The 24,783-nt window shown below is 41.4% G+C and overlaps 2 protein-coding genes across 5 annotated transcripts; both read right to left on the bottom strand.

The window, feature by feature from the left end:
- Nucleotides 1–3,940: 3,940 nt before the first annotated feature.
- Nucleotides 3,941–9,501, bottom strand: LOC139552163 (homeobox protein orthopedia B-like). Of its 4 annotated transcripts, none has more exons than XM_071363605.1 (3): nt 9,307–9,501; nt 8,329–8,756; nt 3,941–5,441 (listed from the first exon to the last, which is right to left on the bottom strand). In XM_071363605.1, exons 1-3 carry the CDS (start codon nt 9,380–9,382, stop codon nt 4,914–4,916), a joined length of 1,032 nt encoding a protein of 343 aa, XP_071219706.1. In that variant the 5' UTR covers nt 9,383–9,501; the 3' UTR covers nt 3,941–4,913. The 4 variants fall into 4 exon arrangements, with proteins under 4 accessions (XP_071219706.1, XP_071219708.1, XP_071219707.1 ...); XM_071363607.1 differs by having other exon boundaries at nt 9,346–9,501; XM_071363606.1 differs by having other exon boundaries at nt 8,350–8,756; nt 9,307–9,500.
- A 4,679-nt stretch (nt 9,502–14,180) lies between these two features.
- LOC139552162 (tubulin-specific chaperone A-like) lies at nt 14,181–23,975 on the bottom strand. The gene is made up of 4 exons (XM_071363604.1): nt 23,580–23,975; nt 19,238–19,364; nt 16,716–16,802; nt 14,181–15,729 (listed from the first exon to the last, which is right to left on the bottom strand). The coding sequence occupies exons 1-4, from the start codon at nt 23,630–23,632 to the stop codon at nt 15,649–15,651; spliced, it is 348 nt and encodes a 115-aa protein (XP_071219705.1). The 5' UTR covers nt 23,633–23,975; the 3' UTR covers nt 14,181–15,648.
- Between the last annotated feature and the right edge of the window lie 808 nt (nt 23,976–24,783).

Here is a 24,783-nt window from a genome sequence, read left to right as displayed (position 1 = left end):
GAGAGAGAGAGAGAGAGAGAGAGAGAGAGAGAGAGAGAGAGAGAGAGAGAGAGAGAGAGAGAGAGAGAGAGAGAGAGAGAGAGAGAGACAGAGAGAGACAGAGACAGAGAGACAGAGACAGCGAGACAGAGAGAGAGACACACTAGACTCACAGTGCAATTACAAGAGGTATTGCAAGAAGCTTGCATCTCAGGACTGATAAGAAGAATGTGTTGTATACAGAAGTATTGTTGTACCGGTAGTATATGCATATATAGAATATACAGTAATAACACTGTTTCAACACCTTCACACTGCATTATAAGGGATAGTGATTGGGATGCTTGGTCTGAGACTTTACTGTAAGAGCAGACTAAGGAGAAAGCATGAACCCATTCAGGCCTCTGTCACTCCGATTTGTCACATGAGCATCACTGTAATTGCTGTGTATCCATCATCGTAGGTTAATTATCCAACCCTGACCTACCATACACACACACACACACACACACACACTTTGAATGCTCTGTTCTCTAGAATTTCGGTGATACAAAATGCCAAATATTACAACCGTCTAATTATTAAAATATCTCTCAGAGAGACAGAGAGAGAGAGAGAATCAAAGACTGTCTCTCTGTCACTCTGTCTCTCTGTCTCTCTCTCTCTCTCTCTCTCTCTCTCTCTCTCTCTCTCTCTCTCTCTCTCTCTCTCTCTCTCTCTCTCTCTCTCTCTCTCTCTCTCTCTCTCTCTCTCTCTCTCTCTCTCTCTCTCTCTCTCTCTCTCTCTATCTATCTCTCTCTCTCTCTCTCTCTCTCTTTATCTCCATATCTCTCTCTCTCTCTCTCTCTCTCTCTCTCTATGACCCCGGCAGTGCTCCGTTCGTTTGCTCTTATGGATAGATAATGGGCACAAAATCGAATCTCTTCATTTTCATGTGACATAATGAAGACATTCTCAAACGATGACGGATGGCGGGAGCTACGAGGTGTCAGTCAGTCTCGTCAGACTGGACCAAACGCGGTCAGAGCCAGCCTCTCCACCACTTAGACTGAAATTAATAAAACCTTCAGACCAAATTCATCGTCATGCACCATCTGAAACAACAATCACCAGCCAAGATACTCTCCTGCAGAGTCTGTCTGTCAACCCGTATTATAGCTCCCCTCCATTATAACCATGCTTTCCCCATTTCCAGACATATGCAGTGGCGTTGTATAGTCACACCATGCGTAGAAAAGAGTACAAGGCAAAGATCAATCCCCTGTGGCTGTAGGGTCTTCAAGTAGACTTGGACGCTCTTCCCTGTCTGTTTGAAACAGTGCTCCAACCCAAGTTGCCCATTGGTTGTGATAATATTTGTAGTTATTTGTACACGCTGTGCATAGTATAACAACACTAGTAATATATGTATTTTTGGTGACCAGAGTTGCGTTTGCTGTTGTATTCTCAGTTATGCTGGTCTATTTTTGAGGGAATGGAAGTGGTTGTCAATGTTGCATTACAAATGTTGGACATACTGGTGTGCTTGTTGAAATATTGGCTATAGCAGTTGTCATGATATCTGTCGACTTTTCAAAACGAATAGGTAGGTAAAATGAGGGTGGAACAATTCAGTCTGGAAATATATTCATAAACACGTAATGTATACCAATACAGAAACACACACACACTCAGGAAGCATTCAAACACATTCTCTCACACTTTTTATGACACACACTCATAAACAGCCCTGCACACACACACACACACACAAACACACACATAAACACACACACACACTGAGAGAAAATGTATAATCCTGGATAGAGAGAGCCATATGCACCCTCGGATGGTTTATTGACTGATTTAATTTATTTGTGTGAAATAAATCGGAAGTAAACATTGGCTTGCTCCCACATTTTCAATGACACACTCACTGCACAGAATTCTGGGAGAAATGATCCCACCAACAGCAGGGTCACTGATTGGCTCTAGCTTCTGTGTGTGACAAATTACCCAATGAGAAATGGGTTACCCATTTCCACAAAGTAATTAACCTGGGTGATAGTGAAACAAATTATTACATTTATGTAATATTATTTCACGTCCGTTGCCAGGACTGGCAAAATCTTTATCCATGTGCAAATCTCCCCGACTCCCCTGATTGTCTTGTGATGCTCGGTGAGTATTAACACATCCAGATGTCAACACACACACACACACACACACACACACACACGCACGCACACACGCACGCACGCACGCACGCACGCACGCACGCACGCACACGCACGCACACACACACACACACACACACACACACACACACTGGTATTCGCTCAGCTGTTGGGTGCCAGTTGTTGCACTTTTTGCTACTCTATTATTTATTTATTCTAGTTTGTATGGAGGAAAGCATCCAGAGATCAACAGTGATACTCAACATTGTGTGCTACATGTTCAGATCCAAGTAAAGAACAGGCAAGTTGAGGCAACAATGGGTAGATCTTGAATGTAGCCTAGTCAAAGAAAAGCAACTGGGTTTTATTAACCATACTATCTTCTGTTGCCCAACCCCAGACGACATTACCATTCTAATATGATGATGATGATGATGATGATGAGGATGAGGATAAGGATGAGGATGAGGATGAGGATGATTTAAGATGAACTCATTTGGCAGTGGTGGATGGAAATACAATAGTGGATTTACCAAGGGCTGGTTTCAATCCACATCGTGGAAGTAATGCAGACCTTCCGCGAAACTTCTGCGATATGGATTGAATCCAGCCCCAAAGCCTCTCATATGGAGACATCCCACTGCGCAAAAATTGGTTGAATCAACGTTGTTTCCACGTCAAAAAAAAATGACGTTGAATCAATCACGTTGAATCAAAGTGGAAACCTGATTGGATTTGAAAAAAAGTCATAAATGTAAGGTATTTTCGTATTTTTTTTCACCCAACTTTGAACCTAAATCCAATGACACTGACGTCTGTGCCCAGTGGTATTGTACTGTATATCTGCTCTCTAGATAGTCCCATGCTCCCAAGATCCAACCATAGGCACAGTATACTGTCATACGAACAGGTCACATAGATCAATGGCTCCAAAAGACACACACACACACACACACACACACACACGCACACACACAAACACAGGGGATAAAATAGGTGTAGAGTTGAGTAGCTCGCTCCCCTATTTGATGTCCTGCTAGTGGCGGTGTAAATGATGCAGCTGTACACAACGTGTTAGTGCTTGTCGCCGTTTTGTTGGGGAGATTATCCGTATGGACGTGCGTTGATGCAGGCGAGATTGCTCCAAGTCTGGGCTTGATGAATGAATCCGTGATATACATTGACATGACAAAACAAAATATAGGCCTGTACAATCAACGTTAACAGCGTTGTAGTAGGCTATCAATCAACTCTAAGGTCAAACCCGTCAACGGGGCGAGACGGGAAGAGACGCGAGGGCTCGTGGCTGGGTCGCATTTACGTGACATATTTGGTTGGATAGGATGTCATTCGATTCTGCAAAAACCCTTGTTGTTTTGAAAGAGGTGCGCTACTAAACACGTATTTATGTTATAGAAATTGATTTTGCATCTACAAATACAAAGATATAAATTCTCCATTGCTTTGATCTTACATATCCATAACACACCGACATCTTTGTCCACTCGCTTTGCTTGAGTCTGGGGGTGGAATTCCATCAGTAGCCTACATTGATGAAATATCAGTAGCAATACATATTGGACGGATATACTTTAATTACAGCTCGTTGTTAGATAGAGTTTGATGTTTTGATAATCGGTTTTCCTGCTTATTACACCGTATATCACTGGAGACCGGGGACTGCGCCTGCGTCCCGGTGATTCATTTCAGGGATGTCCAAATAAACATTAGGTCACACTATTTGATCGATTTCTACAGGCTGGACGCATGCGTCACGTTCAAGAAAAGGAGGTTGATTCGTGATGTGACATATTGAAAATGATTTTTATTTGTTCATTTACAGTCAATTGATATAAACATGTCCATTAAACGAAATGGTTTGTTCAGTATAAGATCAAACATTTAAGAAATTCAGATTTGATAATAAGCACATACAATAATTTAGATTAGAACATATCACAAACTGACCAAATGGGAACGAACAAGTCAAGAATGCTTCCTCTACACAAAACATCCTATATAACAGATTATATTCAAGTCGATTTTCTTGTCTTATTTATGTGTTTCCGTAAATTTGCCTTGGCCAGCACATGCAGTCAAGTTCGTTTCCATGTAGCGTGATTCCTTTGAGATGATCACGTGTCTCCCTCTTTTCCGTTTTATTAATCTTTTGATGCTTTACACACACACAAAAAAACTTCCAAGTGTGATATCTGCACGTGCACGGCGCATGCCCGTGGCCCATCATCGTCGGTCGCATGCTGTGCAGCAGATGACAATAAAAATGAGCTTTCTTTTTTTTTTTTTACAGTTTTTATACCCTCGACCATCGGCCTGTGGAAACTTAGAAACTCCAGTGGCAAATATCAGTGGTCTACTATTTTGTTAGAAAGGAAGGAAACGAAAACGAGGTGTTATATATATATAAAAAAGTATAAATAAATAAATAAATACATTGATAAGTAAATGAATAAATATAGCCTTTATAAATGTAAAATAAATAAAGTTGTCATCAATACATGCACATTATAAATTAATAAGATAAACATTACCCATTTATCCACCTTCAAATTGTTTGGTTTCAGTATTAGTTTTGCAACAAAACTGGGGAATAGGGCTGTTGTTTTCCTGTTGCTTTTTTTGCTTGGAGACATTCACATCCTTGTCCAGCTGTATTTGGCTGGATGGGTTCAACAACAAAACAAAAAAAGTATAGAAGAAGACGAAGTAAAAACAAAAACGCGTAAAACGTGGCCGTTGGATTAGTCGTGGTTACTACTAAGTGAAACTCATGGATACTGTGTGCTCCAGCGCTTTGCGCCGCAGGGAGGCGATGCTCGTCCCTCTCCAGACGTCATTTTCTGGGGAGCTACACAGCTGGGGCGAGCCCGTCACGTTGGTGGGACCGGACAAGGAGGCCGAGACCATCCCAGGGAACGGGTTCTGGTAGAGGTGAGACTGGAGCCCGGATCCGTTCGACGACATGTTGGATAGCCCCATGGAGTTGGGCGGCGGACCGGACAGGCTACACTGGGACAGGGACTGCGCCATGGCATGCTGGTGCTGACGACCCAGGGCTGGAGGGAGCTGCAGCTGAGAGACGCCTGGCATCCCTGCCGTAGCCCATCGCGTGTCGTTGGCGTGGAAGGAGCATAGGCTGTCGCCCATGGCCGCGGCGGCGGCAGCGGCAGAGTTGAACTGGCTGTGCAGGCCGTGGTGGGTGGGCAGCAGCGTCCCCGGGTTGCGAAAAACGTTGGTGGTCTTCTTGCGCTTCTTCCACTTGGCACGTCGGTTCTGGAACCAAACCTGGAGTGGAGAGAGAGAGAGGGAGAGAGCGAGAGATGGGTTAGCATGTGGCTACAGTGTCATCAGTTTGAGACACAATGAATAGGCCTACTGTACATTCTGTATATGCTCACTTTTACTCACGGGAAAGCGTTTTAGGTTCTTAAGCAGGTAGCACATAACTCAGATATTGCCATTACAAATCTTCTTTCTATCAGGGGAAATCCCTGGATAACACTATACATGATATAACTGATTAAATGATATGCCATAAACGAAGGTTTTGATAGCTTCTATGTCATTACGCCAAATCCATTTCAGCAAATCGTCTGTGGCATGCCTACATTAGTGCATAACCGAAACACCTCTAGGTATCATAAAATAAAAATGGCTACGTCAGAAAACACAAATTCATTTCCATGAAACCTAAACCAATACGCCTATGGGGGAGGTGGTCATCTCAGCTGAAAATATGTTATTGCAACTATTATTATAGACCATTATTTTGTTATGAATTTAAAATATCCGAAACCAGTTTATTATTTTAAGGATTAGTAGCTCTATTAATTTGATATATCAACACATATTCTGCTTTAACCAATTTGATGCATAACATGGATATAAACACTGACTATTGGCCTACACAAAACAACAATAATATCAGTACTTCGGAAGTAAATGCGTTATAAAGGCGTTATAAATGGATCACCAGTGTTTATTCCGCGGGTCCTTGGGAGAGACTTTCTAGGCCTATATAGATCTCATATATGACTATAGTAACCCGGCTATCCGCGATGATTAATGTGAAGATTTGGTTGAGAAACTGAGCCGTTGTATTAAGAGGCCAATCTCTCCCCCAGAGTAGCCAGCCGTGAAATCCAGCCTCAAATGCATTACACTTCAAATAAATAAAAAATGCTATTTCTCATTCCGTTTAAAAGACAGAGTACACTTTCAGCGAGTCCGCCATTAAGACGTGGAACTCTGACAGGTCCATTCCGCAGGAGAACCGCGCGAGCTGCATGCGCCTCCTCATTCGAAACATCCCAGATCTATTTTTACACGCTGGTTTAGAAGTCTTATTATCATTGGTGGTGGGCTTTATAAAGGGATCATCATTTCGCTAATTCTTACTTTATGTAAATCAACTATTCAAAACCGAATTGATCCGTGCAATAATGATGATTACCACGGTTATTGTTTCACATGTGAACGACTCGTCTGTATTTTTCATTGCTGGGTAATAAGCTCCCATTGTAATAAATAATTCTGAAATTGGTGGATAATAATGGATTTGGTTTTATTGCACTATCGCCCTGAGAATGGCTACTTGGTAATGAACGACAATGCATCAGACAATGACCAAAGACAACTGCAATGTCGCGCTGTTCTTGAATTCATCTTGTGTGCTATTTTGGCGAGCTATGGAATGTAACGGGAAATAAAATAAAGTAATTACATTTTAATTGAGTTTAATTGTGAGGGTATAATAAAGCAAGATCATTTCATTTTCATCTCGCATGAGAACGCATGAATATGCCAATTCCAATAGGAAAATGACACGAAACGTTATTAGATTTTAAGAACCAATTTTGTTCCCAAATAAAGTGCCTCTTGATTTTATCTGGCCAATTCCGAGTTTTAAGTGGCTTATTCCATAGGTAGTAGGCCTACATGTTTTTTTTTACCATGCGTAATATCTTAAATTAAGTCACTTTTTGCCATGTAAAATGCAATATCTATTTTGATACAATGAGTAGGGCAGACATGAAAAAATACACTCATATTTATACAAAAATATAGCCTACATACAATTCTTATTTTCGTGAATAATTTTTCATTTATTTTCATGAATTATAGGCAAATACTTAGGCCTACATTGGATGTCCTTAATTTTTCCACATGTAACCCACAATCTGTGATTGCCAGATATTATGAATAGGCCTACGTACCCTCATGAAATGTAAATTATATCCAAATCAATTTATTAATGCAACTTTGATAATAGGCTAGTTAAAAGCTGTTTTAATTTATATTTTTATTTCCCTCCGTTTGTTTCTGGAAAATGTTATCTCTTAAAATCGTAGTTTTCTCATTTCTGTCTTGAATAACATATTTGAGGGACAAATGTATTGTATGAATCAAACAAATGCATCTGGATTCACAGGAATCGACCTGGCGCGTTCGTTTCAGCACCACGGACAGCTCGCGCGCCCAAAGCAGTTTTGTCAGCCAGGGGTTTTACCTTCTAGCCTATTTTGCATTTTCTAATACTTTGAACAGAAGCAAAATCCTCACAAAATACAATCGTGGATCAGATGTACGATATTATTATTTTTGATACAAGGAAATTTAAAAAATGGTTGCCTCGAGGAAGATGAAAAAACACAAGGCGTGGCTAATTATTCTTCCGCTGTCGTTTTGGTTCGATGGGAATAAAAGGGCAAATATTTTAGATTATTATACATTTCTATTGAGCTATTTCTCACACAGTATCAAGGTATATATTATTGTACTTCCTTCTATAGGCTACACTCTATATTCTTTAGATGCAGGCTACTTATGTTATATTGGCACTTATGTGAGAACAGCTGTGAGTTGGATATTTTCCTCATGTTAATTTAGACTATAATGTAGGTTTACTTTGCAATTAGCCGTTGTGCCTAGCTACAAAGATCAAGTATTGTTATTTTGTAGGTTCTACATGAAGTGAAATAGTAATAGCCATTGACTATTAATATTTAGGCCTACGTTCTCTTGTTTGGTTAAAAGGGCCAATACATACGCCTACACATTTCATTACATATTTGTATGCAGTATTAGTACACTACTCTTACGGCTGTATTATTCTTGCTTCTAAATCATTTTCTATGAGACACACATTTCCCAACCCGTATCACAAACAAACCTGCACGCGAGATTCCGTTACCTGCACGCGAGATTCCGTTAGGCCGATCCGTAGGGCCAGTTCCTCCCTCATGAAGATGTCTGGGTAGTGCGTTTTGGCGAAGCTGCGCTCCAGTTCGTTAAGTTGGGCCGGGGTGAACCGGGTCCGGTGTCGCTTCTGTTTCTGACTCTGACTCTGACTTCCTCCGGATTGGCTGGAGTTATTCTGCTGCTGCTTGTCCTGTTGCTCTTTACTGTTGACCTGCATGCCGGAAGGGTTGGATCCTCCGTTGTTGATATCGTCTCCAGGGAGCATGGTAGCCCCCTCCACGGTGTCTGGCCCCGGGGCTAGCTCGCCGGAGTGGCCGGGGTCAGATCCCACTCCACCGCCTAGTCTGCACTTTAGAGCCTCCCTATGACCCAGTAGCTCCGCCGCGGCATCCTTCATCCCTGGATAGACACAACACCCGGTCAGAATTTAAAGGCAATGTCACAATTATTTTGTATAATGCAATAGCCTACCCTGTGTTAAAGGGAAAAATATATAATTTATAAGATATTTCCTGAAAATACATTGTTTAGTTAGGCTTATTGCAAGTGACACTTTTACGAATATGTCAAAGTCTGGCAAGAGAGGAATACAGGCTATAGTTTGCCAATGCATGCAAAGAGTTAGTTGAACATTTTGTTATTTTACCAAATGATATTTCCTAAAAACATGGTGAAAACATCGAAGTGGACATTGTAGTATGGATAAAACCAGAGACTAAATGCCATTCAAACAAGCACACAACTAGCATACACCGAATAATCGACTCCTTAATTCCATTCCATCACGTCAATAATTTAGAAAACGGTTCAATCAAATTACGCAGTAATATAATAATAATAATAATTACTTTTCCATTGAATTAGCTCACTTAAATGACATTAAGATAAAATAAGAAACAAATTGTCAATTCTCTCTGCTTGATTTAGATTAGAAGTGCCTCCAGCTTACAGTAGAGTTGAAGACCGGAGTTTGGCGATGATAACTCACCGAGGCGAGCATCCAGGAGGTCGGCGTGCGAAAGCATTGCGCACCGCTCCAGGGCGAAATGCTATTCCAAAAAAAATCTCTATGACTTTAACCTATTTAAAAAATATATATAGCCTAAATGAAAGCAAATTCGGTTTGTGGTTAAAAAAGAAGGTTCCTTGCATTATAATGTCCTTTAGAGAAACGGGGAGGCGCCTAACAACCGAATGAACCCATGAGCTTCTTCAAAGGAAAGCCAATCAGATTTGAAGCTCGAGATATGTCAGCCACCTCGAGAACCCTGAGCAGCCAGCCACGCCAATTCCCAAATCCAGCAACATTCACAAGTTCATTTCTTCTAATTTCTGTAATTGGCTTTGATTTCAACTCCAAATTATATCCAATAAAATCACATGATTTAATATTGAGAAGCTGGATCAGTGCACTATTTGTTTAATTGTGCGTGCTGTTTCTGCCTTCCTCTATAGTATATGGGCCAGGTTTGAACAACGACCGATTTAGCCGCGTTAACAGCCTCTGTGGCTACATAAACATCGTTTCTGGCGTGTGAATGACACCACATATTTCCTACACAAACAAATGCCTCAAATTAGATAAAGCATACATAGCCCGAGTATGAAAGCATTGAGTGTGCATTTTACACTACATCTTATAACCAAATTAAGGTCAGGTTTATGTCATGTGAGTCTGATGAAGTGGGTCAATGGTTTTTGTTTTAATAGCACGGCCCTTCCTCCGTTTTTATTTTATTGTAAACGGCCGTGGATATTTTTAGTTTCACCAGACATTTTCGACTTCTTATATCCAATGTGTCCTAGTCAGTCCTGCCTATTGGACACGAAGTGAACCTCTGCTAATGCCTCTGATTCCTCAGTCAGCCAACAAAGTTTATAATAGCGATATATTTCTAACCAGAGTCATTTTCCACATCATTAGGCTTTTATGTAATTAGTGCCAAATCTATAAGCTTTTTATTACGATTATTAGAGTAAAATCAGTATAAATTAGAGGTGATTTAGTACTGTTGAGGCTCGACTGTCACGCAGGGAGGGACTTATTGTAAATGATATGTGAGCAAATTAAGTGCATAATTCGGCGGAAAGTGGAAACTGAGCTGTGGCTGAACATGATCTGGGAATGTTTCCTTTTGATAGAGGAGAGAGCAGATCTCCGCGGAAGGCGTGGGTCGCAAACTGTCGCACTAGAACAGACGAACACAAAATCATGTTCTAAACACTTTGCAGTTGGCCAATTACTTTTCACGGTATTGATTTTTAATCTGCCCAAATTAAGCGTATTCATTTCAGTCAGACAAAGCAGGTATAAAAAGGTCTGTAATGCAGTCTGTAAATAAACCGCCATTATACCAATTAGCACTAGCTTCTTGTCACACACCACGTTTTCAAAATATATAAGGGACACAAAAGACTCCAACAGGCTCCACACAGATGTTGGAACGTTTTGTGAAAGCTAGTTCATTTGTTCTATAGTGAATGGTGCCTTTTTGGAAGTAACACAAAGGAAGCGTCCGAGCGTAAATTTGGGGCACTTTGGGGTCCTCTCACAGCCCATCCCGGGTTGAATTAGCTCGGCTCATCTTTTATCTAGTGGCAATCTGGTGTCACGACCGACCGGGGAGCACCAGACAATCTCGGACACACCGGGGTCACAGCAATCCCTTATGCGCCACGCAACCGCAGGGTAACTATCTACCGCTCGTCTTGAAAATTAGAAAAAGGAGAAGAGTGTGGATTAAATTTGGAAACAATTGTCTGTTCTTCTTCTTTTTCATATCTGTAATATCGCAAAATGTGGATTAAAGCGCCAGAGCAAAGAATGTGTGCGTTATTCAAGATGTCCGGGTTTGTGTTGTTCTTTCCCTATTTTTATTCGAAGAGCATATTCATTTTATTTGCCGTATACCTATTCAGCATCAATTATCGTAATAATATTATTTAATATGTTACCAGTTTACCTGTGTCAGTTTAGGCAGTCTTGGATTGTGCGCTGAAACCATAACGATAATTTAAAATCATTACTTTGTTTGGTGTTCGCCACTCCGTCAGAACTGCACCATTGCGTGTGATTGATTGCGCGCTTATTTTTACGACTTTTCGATAGCTCACGGCTTTTATGGCTGTACACAAAAGTGAATGAGTCATTTCCGTGCGCCATCTCATATTTAACCCGGGAAAACGCCAAGAGGCAGACGCAGTGGCATGTTGCTCCAAGAATGCATTAAACTGCACTTTTATTGATATCATGTAGGCTACAAAATACACATTTAGGCTATATGAAAATGTGTCTTTGTGTCGAAAGTGACCCTGTATTAAATTCCTTTCTACAGCGCTGCAAATGACCGACGTTGGACTTTTCATGGCGGATGAAGTTATTTTCCCCTAATAAATAGGTTTCAGATTGTTGACCAGAGACAAAGAAAGACAATAGCTAGGCTGAAAACACATTGGCTCCCTCTAATACAATTTATTCAGCTAGTTTACCTCGTACAATACCTATAGATTGAATCTCTGTAAACCAATACCTGCCCCCAGAACTAAGCACAGGGATTTCAAGCTTTATTTGCGAAACGTGGAGTAAAACAAAGCATTTTATCAAATTCATTTGTGGGAAGAAATGTAACCGTTTCCTGGTGCAACAAAAGGTCCTCTTTTCAGTAGGTTTACACCCGTGGAATGTTGCAAGTAGCCTCCACTGTATCACCATAGGCCTAACCCTTTCTGAATATAATAATATCCATATGCTAATAATAATAATAATCACAATAACAATAGCCTAATAATAAATAATAAAAACGGAACAAAATTAATAGTTTCTCTCCAATAGGCCTATATATGCTATTGTTTATTGTTAGCATGTTAGTACATTTTATAGAAAAAAATCACGAGTTACTCATACAGAAACATCTTTGTTTGAAAACATTGAAATCATAAAATCGAAAGCACATTATAGTACACAAGAAAAAAACGCTGTAAATATAATAGAATAATAATAATTGTTATTATTATTATTATTATTATTATCACTTGGTTTATTTTTTCGTATTAGGAACATCGATGTTATGAACACTTTTAGGCCTATTTCTCCAACGAAATTGTAACCTATAATTTACACAAAGTGTGTGTGTGTGTGTGTATGTGTCAGATGAAGGTCCTCGTTTCACTGAATTGAAAAGGCTGTAATTAGGGTAAACAACGAGGAGCAAAGCAGAGTGGCTTCTCTCCTGGCTGAGATCCCCATAACAACATCAATCTTATCCAGCACAGAAATAAAAATAGACAAACAAACAAATTCGCCACCTGCAAGTTAATGCGGCGCATCTGAGTGGAAAGTAGACATTTTCACGCGCTCTGGAGATGAGGAGTGACTTTTAATAAAACCACAAGAAAAACAAATGTAATTCTATACGCAGTATTGGAGCTGGAGATTTCCAGTGCACCTCTCTCTTTTCAACAGGGGCCTTGGGCATTCGCTCGCGCATCGGGAGTTGCATGCTCGAGACACCGCGTGCTGCCTTTTGCCCGTCATCACCGCCTGCCCTTCATTCTCCCGCGTGCATTGTCGTCTCGGGCCACGGTGCAGAGAGATAACACGGAGGATGATTTTTGTTGACTCTTTTTCTTCTTCTCCTCCTCCTCTTCTTCTCCCAGGTCTGGGGGTGAATCTAAGTCATCAGGCGTCTGTATTCACTCAATTAGAGAATTCTAAAGAGAAAATCGATCTTCCATCTGCAGAAATGCCAGTTTAACAAATTATATTCTTGTTTCGTGCAGGTGATTTGGTGACAGTCGGGGGATTAGAAGTAATAAATTGTTGTGTTTGAGCTCTGGGGAGGAGAGAGGAGCGAGGAAATAGAGAGGCGCGGTGCGCAAGGGCTCCATCCATCAGGTGCGTCGCCTTGCCGCATCCTTCAGCAGGTTGACGTTTATTGTTATGAGTCTTGTCCTGGAGGCAGAACTGAGCGATTTCCCTTACATTCAAGAAAACAAAAATTTGCCTTTTGGTCTTGATTTAAGGTTACACTTTTAGAAAAAAAGTTTCTGGATAGAACCAAAAAGGGTTATATTGCTTGCTTCATTTATGGCGCCCCTAAAGGTTTTATATAGAACCCTTCTGTATGGGGTTCTTCTTCACTGAACTAAAATTGGTTCCATATTAGAACCCTTGGGTTCCATATAGGGTTCTATATGGAACCAATTTCGGTTCTATATAGAACCTTAAAGGGTGTCATATATGAACAAAGCATAGAACCCTTGTTGGTCCTTCCAGAACCTTTTTTCTTGGAGTATAGGGTTAGGCATATACGGTTAGCAGGTTAGGGTAAAGGTTAGGGTTAGGTTTTTTTATGACTTTGTGGCTGTGCCAGGTAATGGCTGCCTCCAGAACAAGACTCATGACAAAAAACGCTAACACGCGTCCTTCGCCCACATATCCAGGTAGCGCCTGCGGCCCGCCACCGCATCTCATGGTTCAATTAGCGCCGCTGCCCTATGCGAGGACTCGATTAGACCGTGAGTCATCCGAAAGAAATATAATTATGGTTCCAAATAAAATAATCAGCATTGAAGAGCGATTTCCTTAACGAGATGGATAGGCTGGATGTCACGGAGAGGCGCGCGTCTCATTAGGGCGATAATGAGACTTCGGGGCGATCCCGATAATTATCGAAATCTGTAAAATAAGGATCAAGCCAACCCTTAAATGTCTGCCCAGTCAGGTTTTTTGTCTTGTATTATTAGACTGGCATTCATGTGTCTTGGATGCCTTAACCTCGAAAGAGTCCGAACTTATTCGGAGAGAAATAATAGGCCATGAGATTTGTTTGAACATTTAATCAATTATATTATTCATATCCAATGTTATTAACAGGCTTAACTTGAGCACAACCTAATGCATGTTTTGTCGGCTATAAAAACATATATAGCCTACATTGAACAACATCTTCAAGCATAGTTTACCTTTAGGATAATAGTATTTATATAATCCATAGGTGTTTCCTCTATCTGGTTGGCCTACATTTTATGGTCCAGTAAAAATAAACTATTTGGACAATTCCATAGTGGAACATAAAATCTATATATGTTAAGCCAAATAAAATATTTAATAATACATATTTTTAAAGTCTACACTTGTGGACCAAAATAAGAAGTGACTTGATGCCCAACAACTACCTTACTGGTAATTCGGCAAACAGTCTACGCCTATATGAAAAAACACCCTGCTTCGAGACAGCTACGACCGGAAGTGATTTTTTTTCGTAGCGCGTTAGATCTTACACAGCAGGTTAAGATAATTAACGTAGCAGGTTAAGATAATTTGATCAAGGTTAGGAAAATAAATAGCGAAAATGCTCTCCAAACCTGCTACGAAAATCACCTTCTGGTCGTAGCTGTATTTTAGTGGCTGAAAATAGTGTGTCCAAGTGTACCCCATGCTTATACAGTGGATGTGACAGGCTATGTCCAGTTGGTGATGGCAGTGCTGATGATGTCACTAGGCCGCATGGATGTTATTGACCAGCGGAGGTTGGTGTCCTGAAACAGGCATCATGACAAAACGGTCCGTGCTGTCTGGGATCCTTGGGCCATCCTTACACCATTGAAGATGAAATTGAACATGGTTTAGGGTTAAAATAACACATGGTTTAAAGTATGGGGCTAGGGTTTAGGGTAGGGACATCCCAAGGCTCCCAGATAGCACTAACCATGTCAAAAACAGTGCTAAATAACTCTCTCCATCCAACCCCACACAGACAATAGGATGGATGTTATATAATAACGGTTTAGCTAGCTCTCCTCTTGTTAGGTTCTTTGGTTCTTTAATTATGTTCACTGTTGACATCTTGCTTGTTATGAGAGAATACATACATACTAAATATTGTATCAGTTATCATACAATCATATCTATGCTCAAATCAACAAATTGAGGAACACTTCTAAATCACTTGATGCAAGACGCTGAAGTACAATAGCTTGAATAGGAGATAAACAAGACAATTAGGCTTCATTTGAAGCTGTATGGTAGAAGCCAAGCAAATCCCCATGGTAAGAACAGAAATAAGTGTTCATTTGATGCTTGTGTGAGAGTGTGCACTCCAGAGAAGAATGTCAAGATCAGGAGGATGTCAAGATCAGACGACACGTTGTTCTCAAACGGTAGAAATACATCAAAATAAAAATAAAAGAGCAAGAAAAAGAGTGCTGAACGATTCTGTTTGTCTATGATTCCAAACAAGCCCAGACGAACGGAATGGACATCTAAGCGACGCATTAGAGAGTGAGAACATCATCCTTCAAGCTTCACTGAATCCAATACGGTCCTAGCCTCTTTGTACTCCTCTGCTTCAGCCAAGTCCTCTTCCGTTTCCTGAAAAACACACACAGCACATACAGGATATCAATACTAACCCCATCACATACACACACAACATTAAAATGACTAACCCATCAAATAGCATAACACCAAATCTAACTTACAGTCCACAATCAACCCATAGTTAACCTAGCCATGAAAAGTCCACGGTCCATTCACGTGGCTATTCACCAAATGATTATACAAAAACTGTTTTTCTAACACGTCCCTTACATAGTGCATTTAAATAAAATGTACATTAACAATCTGCATACGTTGATTCCACAGTGTAACATTTCTAGTCAGTGCAGAAGAGTGTGTGTGTGTGTGTGTGTGGGTGGATGTGTGAGAGAGTGTGTGTGTGTGGGTCACATCTGTGCTAATCGAGTGCTGCTGGGTTCCTATGGTGGCCTACCGCAGTGACAGAACTGCTAATGAACTGTAATGAGTGTGTGTGCGTGCGTGCGGGAAGGGGTTGAGGTGGGTGAGAGGGGATTTTGGTGTGAGGTGGAGAGGGACAAGTCGCTGTCACGTCTCCCCACCCTCCCTCAGAGGAGTCATCTGTGATTTCCTCTCTCCCCCTCTCCCTTCCGCCTCTTTCTGCACGTGTGTCTCACCGAGGCCACGGCTGCCTGACTCCTGCTCTCTGCTAATTGTGAGGACCCTGAGACATGCATGGGTGTGGAAGAAGGGTGTATGTTCCTTTCTCTGGCTTCTTAGATCTGTCAGGATAGACAATGCTACAGACAGTCACACGCATCTGCATGACGAGTGTCACTGAAAATCACACACTCCCGACACGGAAGCCCAAAATACTAACATCTGGATAAACCTGCAGCAACCAAGACAAAGGAGGATTGACTCCACCTCCAGTCTGGTTCCTCTTAACATTTCTTCCTTCATAACAGAGTCCAGCTTGGTCACTGTTGCCCTAGGATTGCTTCCATGTGATTTTATATATATATTTTTTTATTTCGGGAAGAAAACGGAGCTGTTCTTACTAGTATCTGGGACAGGTCTGCGTGTGCTATGGTCAGACGCCTGTGACAGTCTGGAATCATCATCTTGGACTCCTGTAGCACCTCCAACTGGAACCCAGAGACAGTACAACACATACTACTCATCAGCACCATCATCTACACCATTTATAAGCATATCAGTTGTGTGTGTTAGTTTTTCTTCAAGGGGTCCTCCAAGCAGAAGAACCATAGTACAAAAAAGGTTTAGAAACACTGCTTTAGAACATAATGTATTAAAAGGTTGAAAAACAACGCGTTACAGCTTCAGTAGCACGACTGTGTCGTTCCTGGCAATAGGCAATGTCTTGGTTTAGTATCCCACATACGCTGTGTTAAGGTTAACATCCCACAACAAGCTCTCTGCCTGTGTGACATTTTTTATTGAGTTATTGATCGGGCAGGGAGTTGGGCAGCAGCAGGGGTCCTCGCCTCGCTCTGCCTCCGGCACACCTGGGTGAGTGGAGAAGACTAAAGCAGAGAGGTAGCAGCACGGTGATCAGGCATGGAGAGGTATCGCTACGCCTGTGGGGAAGCGGAGTTAGAGCCTGAGGTTCAGGCAGAACTGAGTCCCTCAACAGGCAAAGCGAATGGGGAATTCCCCTGACTGGCATCCTAAAAAGCACAGAGGAGTCAGACACACTTCTAAGAAACTCCAGTGGTGAGCTGGAGACACACACACACACACACACACACACACACACACACACACACACACACACACACACACACACACACACACACACACACACACACACACACACAGTGAGGTGGTAGAGTGGTCATGGTGCCCGCCCAGTACCAGTGCAGTGGAATGATCCCATCAGCAGCAGCAGGATAAAGACTACACTTAGAGGCCTATTGATTCTATTACAATGAAAACCTCTAATCCGTCCATCCATCCTGCCCTTCAACCTGACCATCTCCTACTATAATCCATCTGCTCTCCCAGTCCCACCACTAACCTACACCTGGTATATATATGAGACCCTAATCGCACAGGGCTCTGGTCAAAAGTAGTGCACTATATAAGAAATAGGATGCCATTTGGGACGCACCCCTAGACCTAAAGCTCCCTCGATGTTCTAAAACAATCCACATCAACTGAACAAACCTAACAATGGGTCGAACCAGAGAACTTGTAATTCTGCGGCGGGGAAAAACACAGACGGCTGAAAAAGCGGCGTTTACTTTACTTTGATTTCAGACGTACACGAGCTATCTAATGTGCATACTGCAAGAGTAGAATCAGTTGTCCATTGGGCATGAAATCGTTGCAGATGATCCTCTCCACAAGGTGTAAAATCCCTAGAATAGCTGAGATGAAAACAAAGGTTATGAGGTAGGGCACACAGGGGACAGAGGTCACCCTGGGTCTTTATCTTCTAACAGCCTCTCATCCCTCACTCATTCTACACCAAGCAGGGAAAATAAAGGAGGGAGCGAGGAAGAGGGAGGGAGCACACGAGGATATGGGCCAGCGATCTCCTAGCGGCTGTAAATTACCAGCATGTGGCAGTAATTATCAAACTCCTCCAAAGTTACATAACGTCATTAAATCAGAAAATGACTAAATCACTAACGGACCCCCCCCCCTCCTCAAGCCTAATTATTCATAATGATACTACGCTGACCTCATTACAGCGAATGTAGGGCTACCGGCATCATCTGTTCTCTACTGTACTATACTTCTCTTTTACAATAGGCGTGTTAAAGCACATTAGAACGCTTCTATACATTTAGCCACGAAGGCAACAAAGAAAATGTTGATGAGGAAAATCACAACAGGTCATTTAGAATGCCAAATAAAACGTTACTAAAAGCACACACCTCATCGGAGGACAAGATTATTTGTATGCATTACTTCATCAGGCCGTGTCTTTCCTGTGTAGTAACCAAGTGGCTAGCAACATTGTATTATCTTGTGTAATAACAAAAATGGCTCCAAATCCATGAATATGCAATCACAAATCAATTGCTAAATCATAATGAACTTAATACAACGTTGTTACTATAGTATGACATATATATAGTATAACTACACAGCTTTAAAATCAACTTAATGTAAAGTGTTTGTATGTGTCGGCCTATGTAAAGCATGTTTTTACAACTTAATGTAAAGTGGTTGTATGTGTAGGCCTATGTAAAGCATGTTTTTACAACTTAATGTAAAGTTTTGTATGTGTAGGCCTAAGTAAAGCATGTTTTTACAACTTAATGTAAAGTTTTGTATGTGTAGGCCTAAGTAAAGCATGTTTTTACAACTTAATGTAAAGTTTTGTATGTGTAGGCCTAAGTAAAGCATGTTTTTACAACTTAATGTAAAGTTTTGTATGTGTAGGCCTAAGTAAAGCATGTTTTTACAACTTAATGTAAAGTTTTGTATGTGTAGGCCTAAGTAAAGCATGTTTTTACAACTTAATGTAAAGTTTTGTATGTGTAGGCCTAAGTAAAGCATGTTTTTACAACTTCATGTAGGCTATTTATTCTGCTGAGTTGTCACCGACCTGTTTCTTGATGACATACTTGGCCTCTGAGTCGGCCTCTTCGTCGCAGGCCTCTGCTTTCAGTCGTTCAATCTTCTCCTCCTGCTGCCTGGTCTCCTTGACGTACATGACCTTCTCCTTCACCAGCCTGGGGAGACAATAATAGACAAGACACAGCACAGCGTAGTTACAAACATACAAAAACAAATCAACACACTGGGGAGCCAGGCCCAGCCAATCAGAATAAGTCCCCCCCCCCACAAAAGGGCTTTATTACAGACAGAAATACTTTTCAGTTTCATCAGCTGTCTGGGTGGCTGGTCTCAGATGATGGTAACACATGGTCTGCGGTTGTGAGGCCGGTTGGACGTACTGCCAAATTCTCTAAAACAACATTTTATAGTAGCCTTTTATTGTCCCCATCACAAGGTGCACCTGTGTAATGATCATGCTGTTTAATCAGCTTCTTGATATGCCACACCTGTCAGGTGGATGGATTATCTTGGCACTGGAGAAATGCTTAATAACATTCTGACCACATGTCCGCGTAGCCAGGCGCTAAAATAGAACTTGGTTCTATTTGTGATGCTTGATGCACTACAAGTCCCGCTTCTCCTATCTCCTCAGGAGCATAAACCCACGTGGGTGATTGAAGATGAACTGACATCCACACTCCAGGCTAGTTGGTGGTGGTAATGCACCTCAAAGTTGGTTGCAAACCGCAATATAAAGTCCAAAGAAGAAGAACCCTGAAGGAGGAGAGATTACTACAAACAAACTCGGTTTACCCTTTTATCTGTGGATTAATTGTCGGAGTAGAGGACCTTGTGCACTTCCGGTAAAATAACAACCCAATGTTTATAGCCGAGGACAAATTAGCTAGCAACAGCAAGCTAGCTAAATTACCATAAATGTTTAATGCTTTTCGACCTATCACCAAATTAATATAGTTGGTTCAAAGTTCATTTTCATATTTCAACCTGCGTGTCCTGATCAGGTCTGGTGTGGGTGGACATTTTTTTTTTTACATTTTTAAATCAACATTCGTGCGATGACGTTAAAAACAACACAGAAAAAACACAAACACCTAAAACACAAAGCTGTACAAACTCAGGCCCCAAGATGTCAAATAGGAGTTTTCATTCAACTTACCACCAGGTAAAGTAATGGTCAAACAAAAAACAAAAATAGTCCTGACCAATTTGTCCCATTGTTTCCAGATGTGTACAGCGTTGGTGTAATGTAACAATGCCGTCTGTGTGTTGGTTATCTGTGGATCTACTACCGTACAGCGCCTTGCCTTCCTCCTCTGCCTGATCACCACGCTCTCCATTTAACTGCCACTTCTGGCAGGACACACACTCTACTGGCCCTTTCTACGATTAATTGATCATCAATTTAGTCCCTAATTTGGACCAAGTCATGTGGTAAATGGACCACTTTTCCTTGATTGTTAGTGAAAATGGGTTTGAGTACATTGATATATTTTGATTATTTATCAATTACGGGCCAAATGGAACTAAATCTATTAAATAAATTCAGATCCTGATTGGCATAATGGAGTTTGAAAATATCACTATTGATAATGATTCCTGACTAATAGTCTTTTTCCGGCTGCAGCTTTGCTTGTCGGGATGACGACGCGAAATTCATTTTTCATAAAATCAGCTGTGTGCGTTGGTTCGTGTGTGTGAGTGATCCTTCATTAATCAGGCACATTACCCAGAAACACCCTCTCCCTCAGTGTTGCCGTGGCGCCTTGCTTAGCCGAGGAAGCCAACGGCACTCTGTCATATTTTATGTCAATTACCGCTCATTTTAATACGTTTCCATCAAGACGCTGTTTAAACGGGCGGCATATGCAACAACGAACAGCAGAGGAGCGCTCCTCCTCTCCTCTTTTCCTCTCCTCTCTCTCAGGCTTTACACAGTAAGGACGTCACCTCTGAGGTTATTTAGAAGGAAAGAAGGCCTCAACAAGAGAGAGGGGAACAGAGGAAGGAAAAGAAAGGGGGATTGAAATTATTTAAATAAAACTGAAGGACAGTCTAATAACTAAATGTCCACCCCCACCCCGTCAATCCTCCTCTTCCTCTCATCCAGTCCCGATGTTCATTCCTTATTTCTCTCCGGCAGGGTCTTGGAAACGCTGGCTGTGTGTGTGCGTGTGTGTGTGTGAATGAGGGGTGGGGTCGTCGTGGCTGGTTTTAAATAGACCTGCCACCCTGGACTTAATGGAAAAGGCATCTCTCTGGAAAATAAGGGGAAAAAAGGGAATTAGAGATCCGACACACATTCGGCCGCCTCCTCCTCCTCCTCAGGCAGCACTGCATTTTTGAGCACCGGCCTAGCCCTATGCCAAGGCCCGAATGACAAAGCCAAATTACTGTTGTCATTTTATTAAGGGCATCCGCCTCGCTAGGGCAGAGAGGAGGCACTGACTGGAATGTACAACGCCACAAAGCCAATGGAACAGGCCTTACTGGGAGAGAGCGGACAGGGAGCTGCTAGGCTTTTAATAACACATGAGGAATGAGAGGGGGAGAAAGAGAGAGTGAGAATGAAAGAGAGGGAGGGGGACATGAGAGAAAGAGGGAAAGACAGACAGACAGGAGGACATAGTAGGGTACAGAATTACACGAGAAACAGACAAAAAGAGAGAAAAGGCAGTCTGTTCCATCTGACCTTGAACAGAGGCTGCAGGTTCCAATACCAAGGTCATGCTACAGGCCACAGGTGCTGAATGGGTAATGGGTCTCTCCTTACTTAATTTGCCTCAGTGAAATATTCCATTCCTAGGACAGCCAATGATGAAGTCAACCTATTCCGAATGGGGCCGCATGGGAAGGAATGAGAATAGAGACGTTTTAGAATGGAAATGAAGCCATTCTAGAATGGAGATGCGTTTGAACCAACTTGATAAAGCACCACCTCTCATTACACCGGCGTGCCTACAGTTTCCCCACTGCATCAGACTCTGTGACGTCACCCTCTGAGGGAGAAGTCTCAGCCGCCAGCGCCATTACCCACAATCATCAGGGAGCCCGTTAGTAATGTGACCCTGATCAAAACACAATCGATAGCACATTTACACAAAGGGCCACGGAGGAAGGGAACCTGGAGGTGATGAGGGAGAGAGCAAAAAAAATCCTCTCCATGCTTAGGCCGACTATTCTATTTATGGATATATATATATATATATATATATATATATATGGATGATGTCCAGTGTTGTGATGGAATCTCTCGATGAATAGAAGCTCTTGAATAGCTTTCAGGAGAATATGTATTAAAATATGACATTCTTGTTCTGTCCTTCCGATAAAAGATTAGGCTGCATCAGAAAAAGGGGACGCTGTAATTATTAGTATGATTAGTGAATTAGATCTAATCGTGACTACTTTTGTGTGTTCAATAAAATAAATAACAGATTGTGGTCAGATTTTGGACTGTAGCAATGGAATGCCCTGTCAGGGAAAACATCAGTCATTTGCAGCCAGGGTCTGATTGTGCAACTCTAAGCTAAAACTGATTGCCTTGTCAACAAAAAAAGAACCTGGTTCAGATGAGAATGAGCTTGCAGAAAATCAGCTGCAGTGCATCAAATGCCGCATTTAGGCTTATGTTTACAATTGCACAGTCACTGACCATAAATAGGCCTTTAGCCTACATTCACTTGAAAACTTAGCTAGCAATGCCTGGTCTTTTGGCTCTGATGAGTGCATCGCTCGCACCTTAGACAGAGATGACAAGAGAAAACTGCTTATTGCGCACCTGCCAAGAGAATGCCAAAGTAGATTTTTGTTTTGTTTTATTCACAACAAAGGCCTGAGCAAGTTTTACATAGAAAACAATAAGATACATTAAAAAAATAAAAAGTAGGACAACAGTACATGAGGGGTTGTCATAACATCAGATTTGCATCCTTAATAATTGTCGAGAAGAGAATGCAACGGACGTTGCATGCTAGCTTGTATGCTAGCCGCTTAACTTGACCGTTATAGGCAACACAACCTGGATGACTTGCTAACGTGACACACGCACTTACTATAAATGGTTAAAACATTGTATAAAAAGGCGAAAATGTCATCCAACAACATACAATGTATATTTAAATATGTTATGAAGTACAGGTTCCTATGTCCTTGCTACTGCCTAATTTTGATTGACAATGCATGCACCTCCCTAAAGTACCGGTGTATAGTTAAATCTATACCGGCGAAGTGTTCTCGACGCACAGTCTGACTTCTGTCTCGAGCCGTAGGTATCAGCGGCCTTGTGGGTGTAGCATGTTAGTCAGTTAGCAAGCTAACTAGCTAGCCTGCTATCTTTTAAGATTGTATTAATTAAAAACTACACTTACCGCTTAACAACGCCAGTCTTGATTTTAATCTGTCGTATTCTTGGATCTGCCATGTTAACTGATATTCTTAAACGACACAATAAAGTACTAGTTTACTGAAATACTGTGAAACGGTTGCTATCCAACACAGCACAACAATATCGCCCATGAGATCCTGGGCATGCGCACTGTGTACCGCGGGAAAGGAGGTGGGCATTTTGGGGCAGAAGTCCCTCTTGGAGTAGGCCTAATTCCAGGAATTTGGAATAAAGAAAGGCTAAGAATTTGATCTGTCTAGCGAGTCGACGATACGAGATCTAGTTAAATAATGTCATACAAGAGGAAATTAAATCAAGAAATGTTGGATTCAAATCCTACATGATTGGATATGTGTATGCTAAATCAAAATTTCGACTGATTTCACCGATTCAGTCATGTCAGATCATTATAACAACGGATGGGGTGGGTAGGGAAGGGAGAAAGGAAGGAAGGAAGGATGCATTCCTAACATTTCTTAATAGGTTCATGTGTGTTCAGTAAAGTAGTAGCCTAGACTTGCTCATTTATAGGCTACTCTCAAGTTGCAGAATTTTTTATATATTTTTTAAAACGGAGTTTTTGGTTTTACTATCCTTGTGGGGACCAGAAGTCCTCACAAAGATAGTAAAACAAGAAATGTTCGGACAAGTAGAGACATTTTTCCGGTTCCCACAAGGAAAATGTCAATTTTTTGGTTTAGGGGTTAGGTTTAGGGTTACAATCAAATCAAATTTTATTTGTCACATGCGCCGAATACAACAGGTGTAGGTAGACCTTACCGCGAAATACTTTACTTACAAGCCCTTAATTAGGGTTCGAATAAGGGTTAGGTTTAGGGGTTACGGTTAAGGTTAGGTTAAGGGTTAGGGTTAGGTTTAGGGGTTTGAGCTTTTGTGTGTGTGTGTGTGCTGTGCGTGTGTTGAGGCTGAGCATTTCAGCATCATGGACAGCGATTTTTAAAACCCATCTATATAACGTTAGTATGGAGATGCAATAGCGAAACCTTAAGCTGCTGAATTATTACGCATTGCGCATGGGTTGCTTCCATGTTGCTCCATGAGCTTTGTTCAAAGGCATTTTGTCTAAGTACATTTTGTGATGTAAAGTTTATATGTGTAATGTAAATGATTGTAAAAACTAATTCGCCTTACCTATATAGATTCTAGATTCTACAGCCTAGATGTTC

The sequence above is a fragment of the Salvelinus alpinus genome, chromosome 24, assembly GCF_045679555.1.
Source record: "Salvelinus alpinus chromosome 24, SLU_Salpinus.1, whole genome shotgun sequence".
Taxonomy (NCBI): domain Eukaryota; kingdom Metazoa; phylum Chordata; class Actinopteri; order Salmoniformes; family Salmonidae; genus Salvelinus; species Salvelinus alpinus.
Note: the sequence above shows the minus strand (reverse complement) of the source record. Positions and strands in the feature narration are given on the sequence as shown.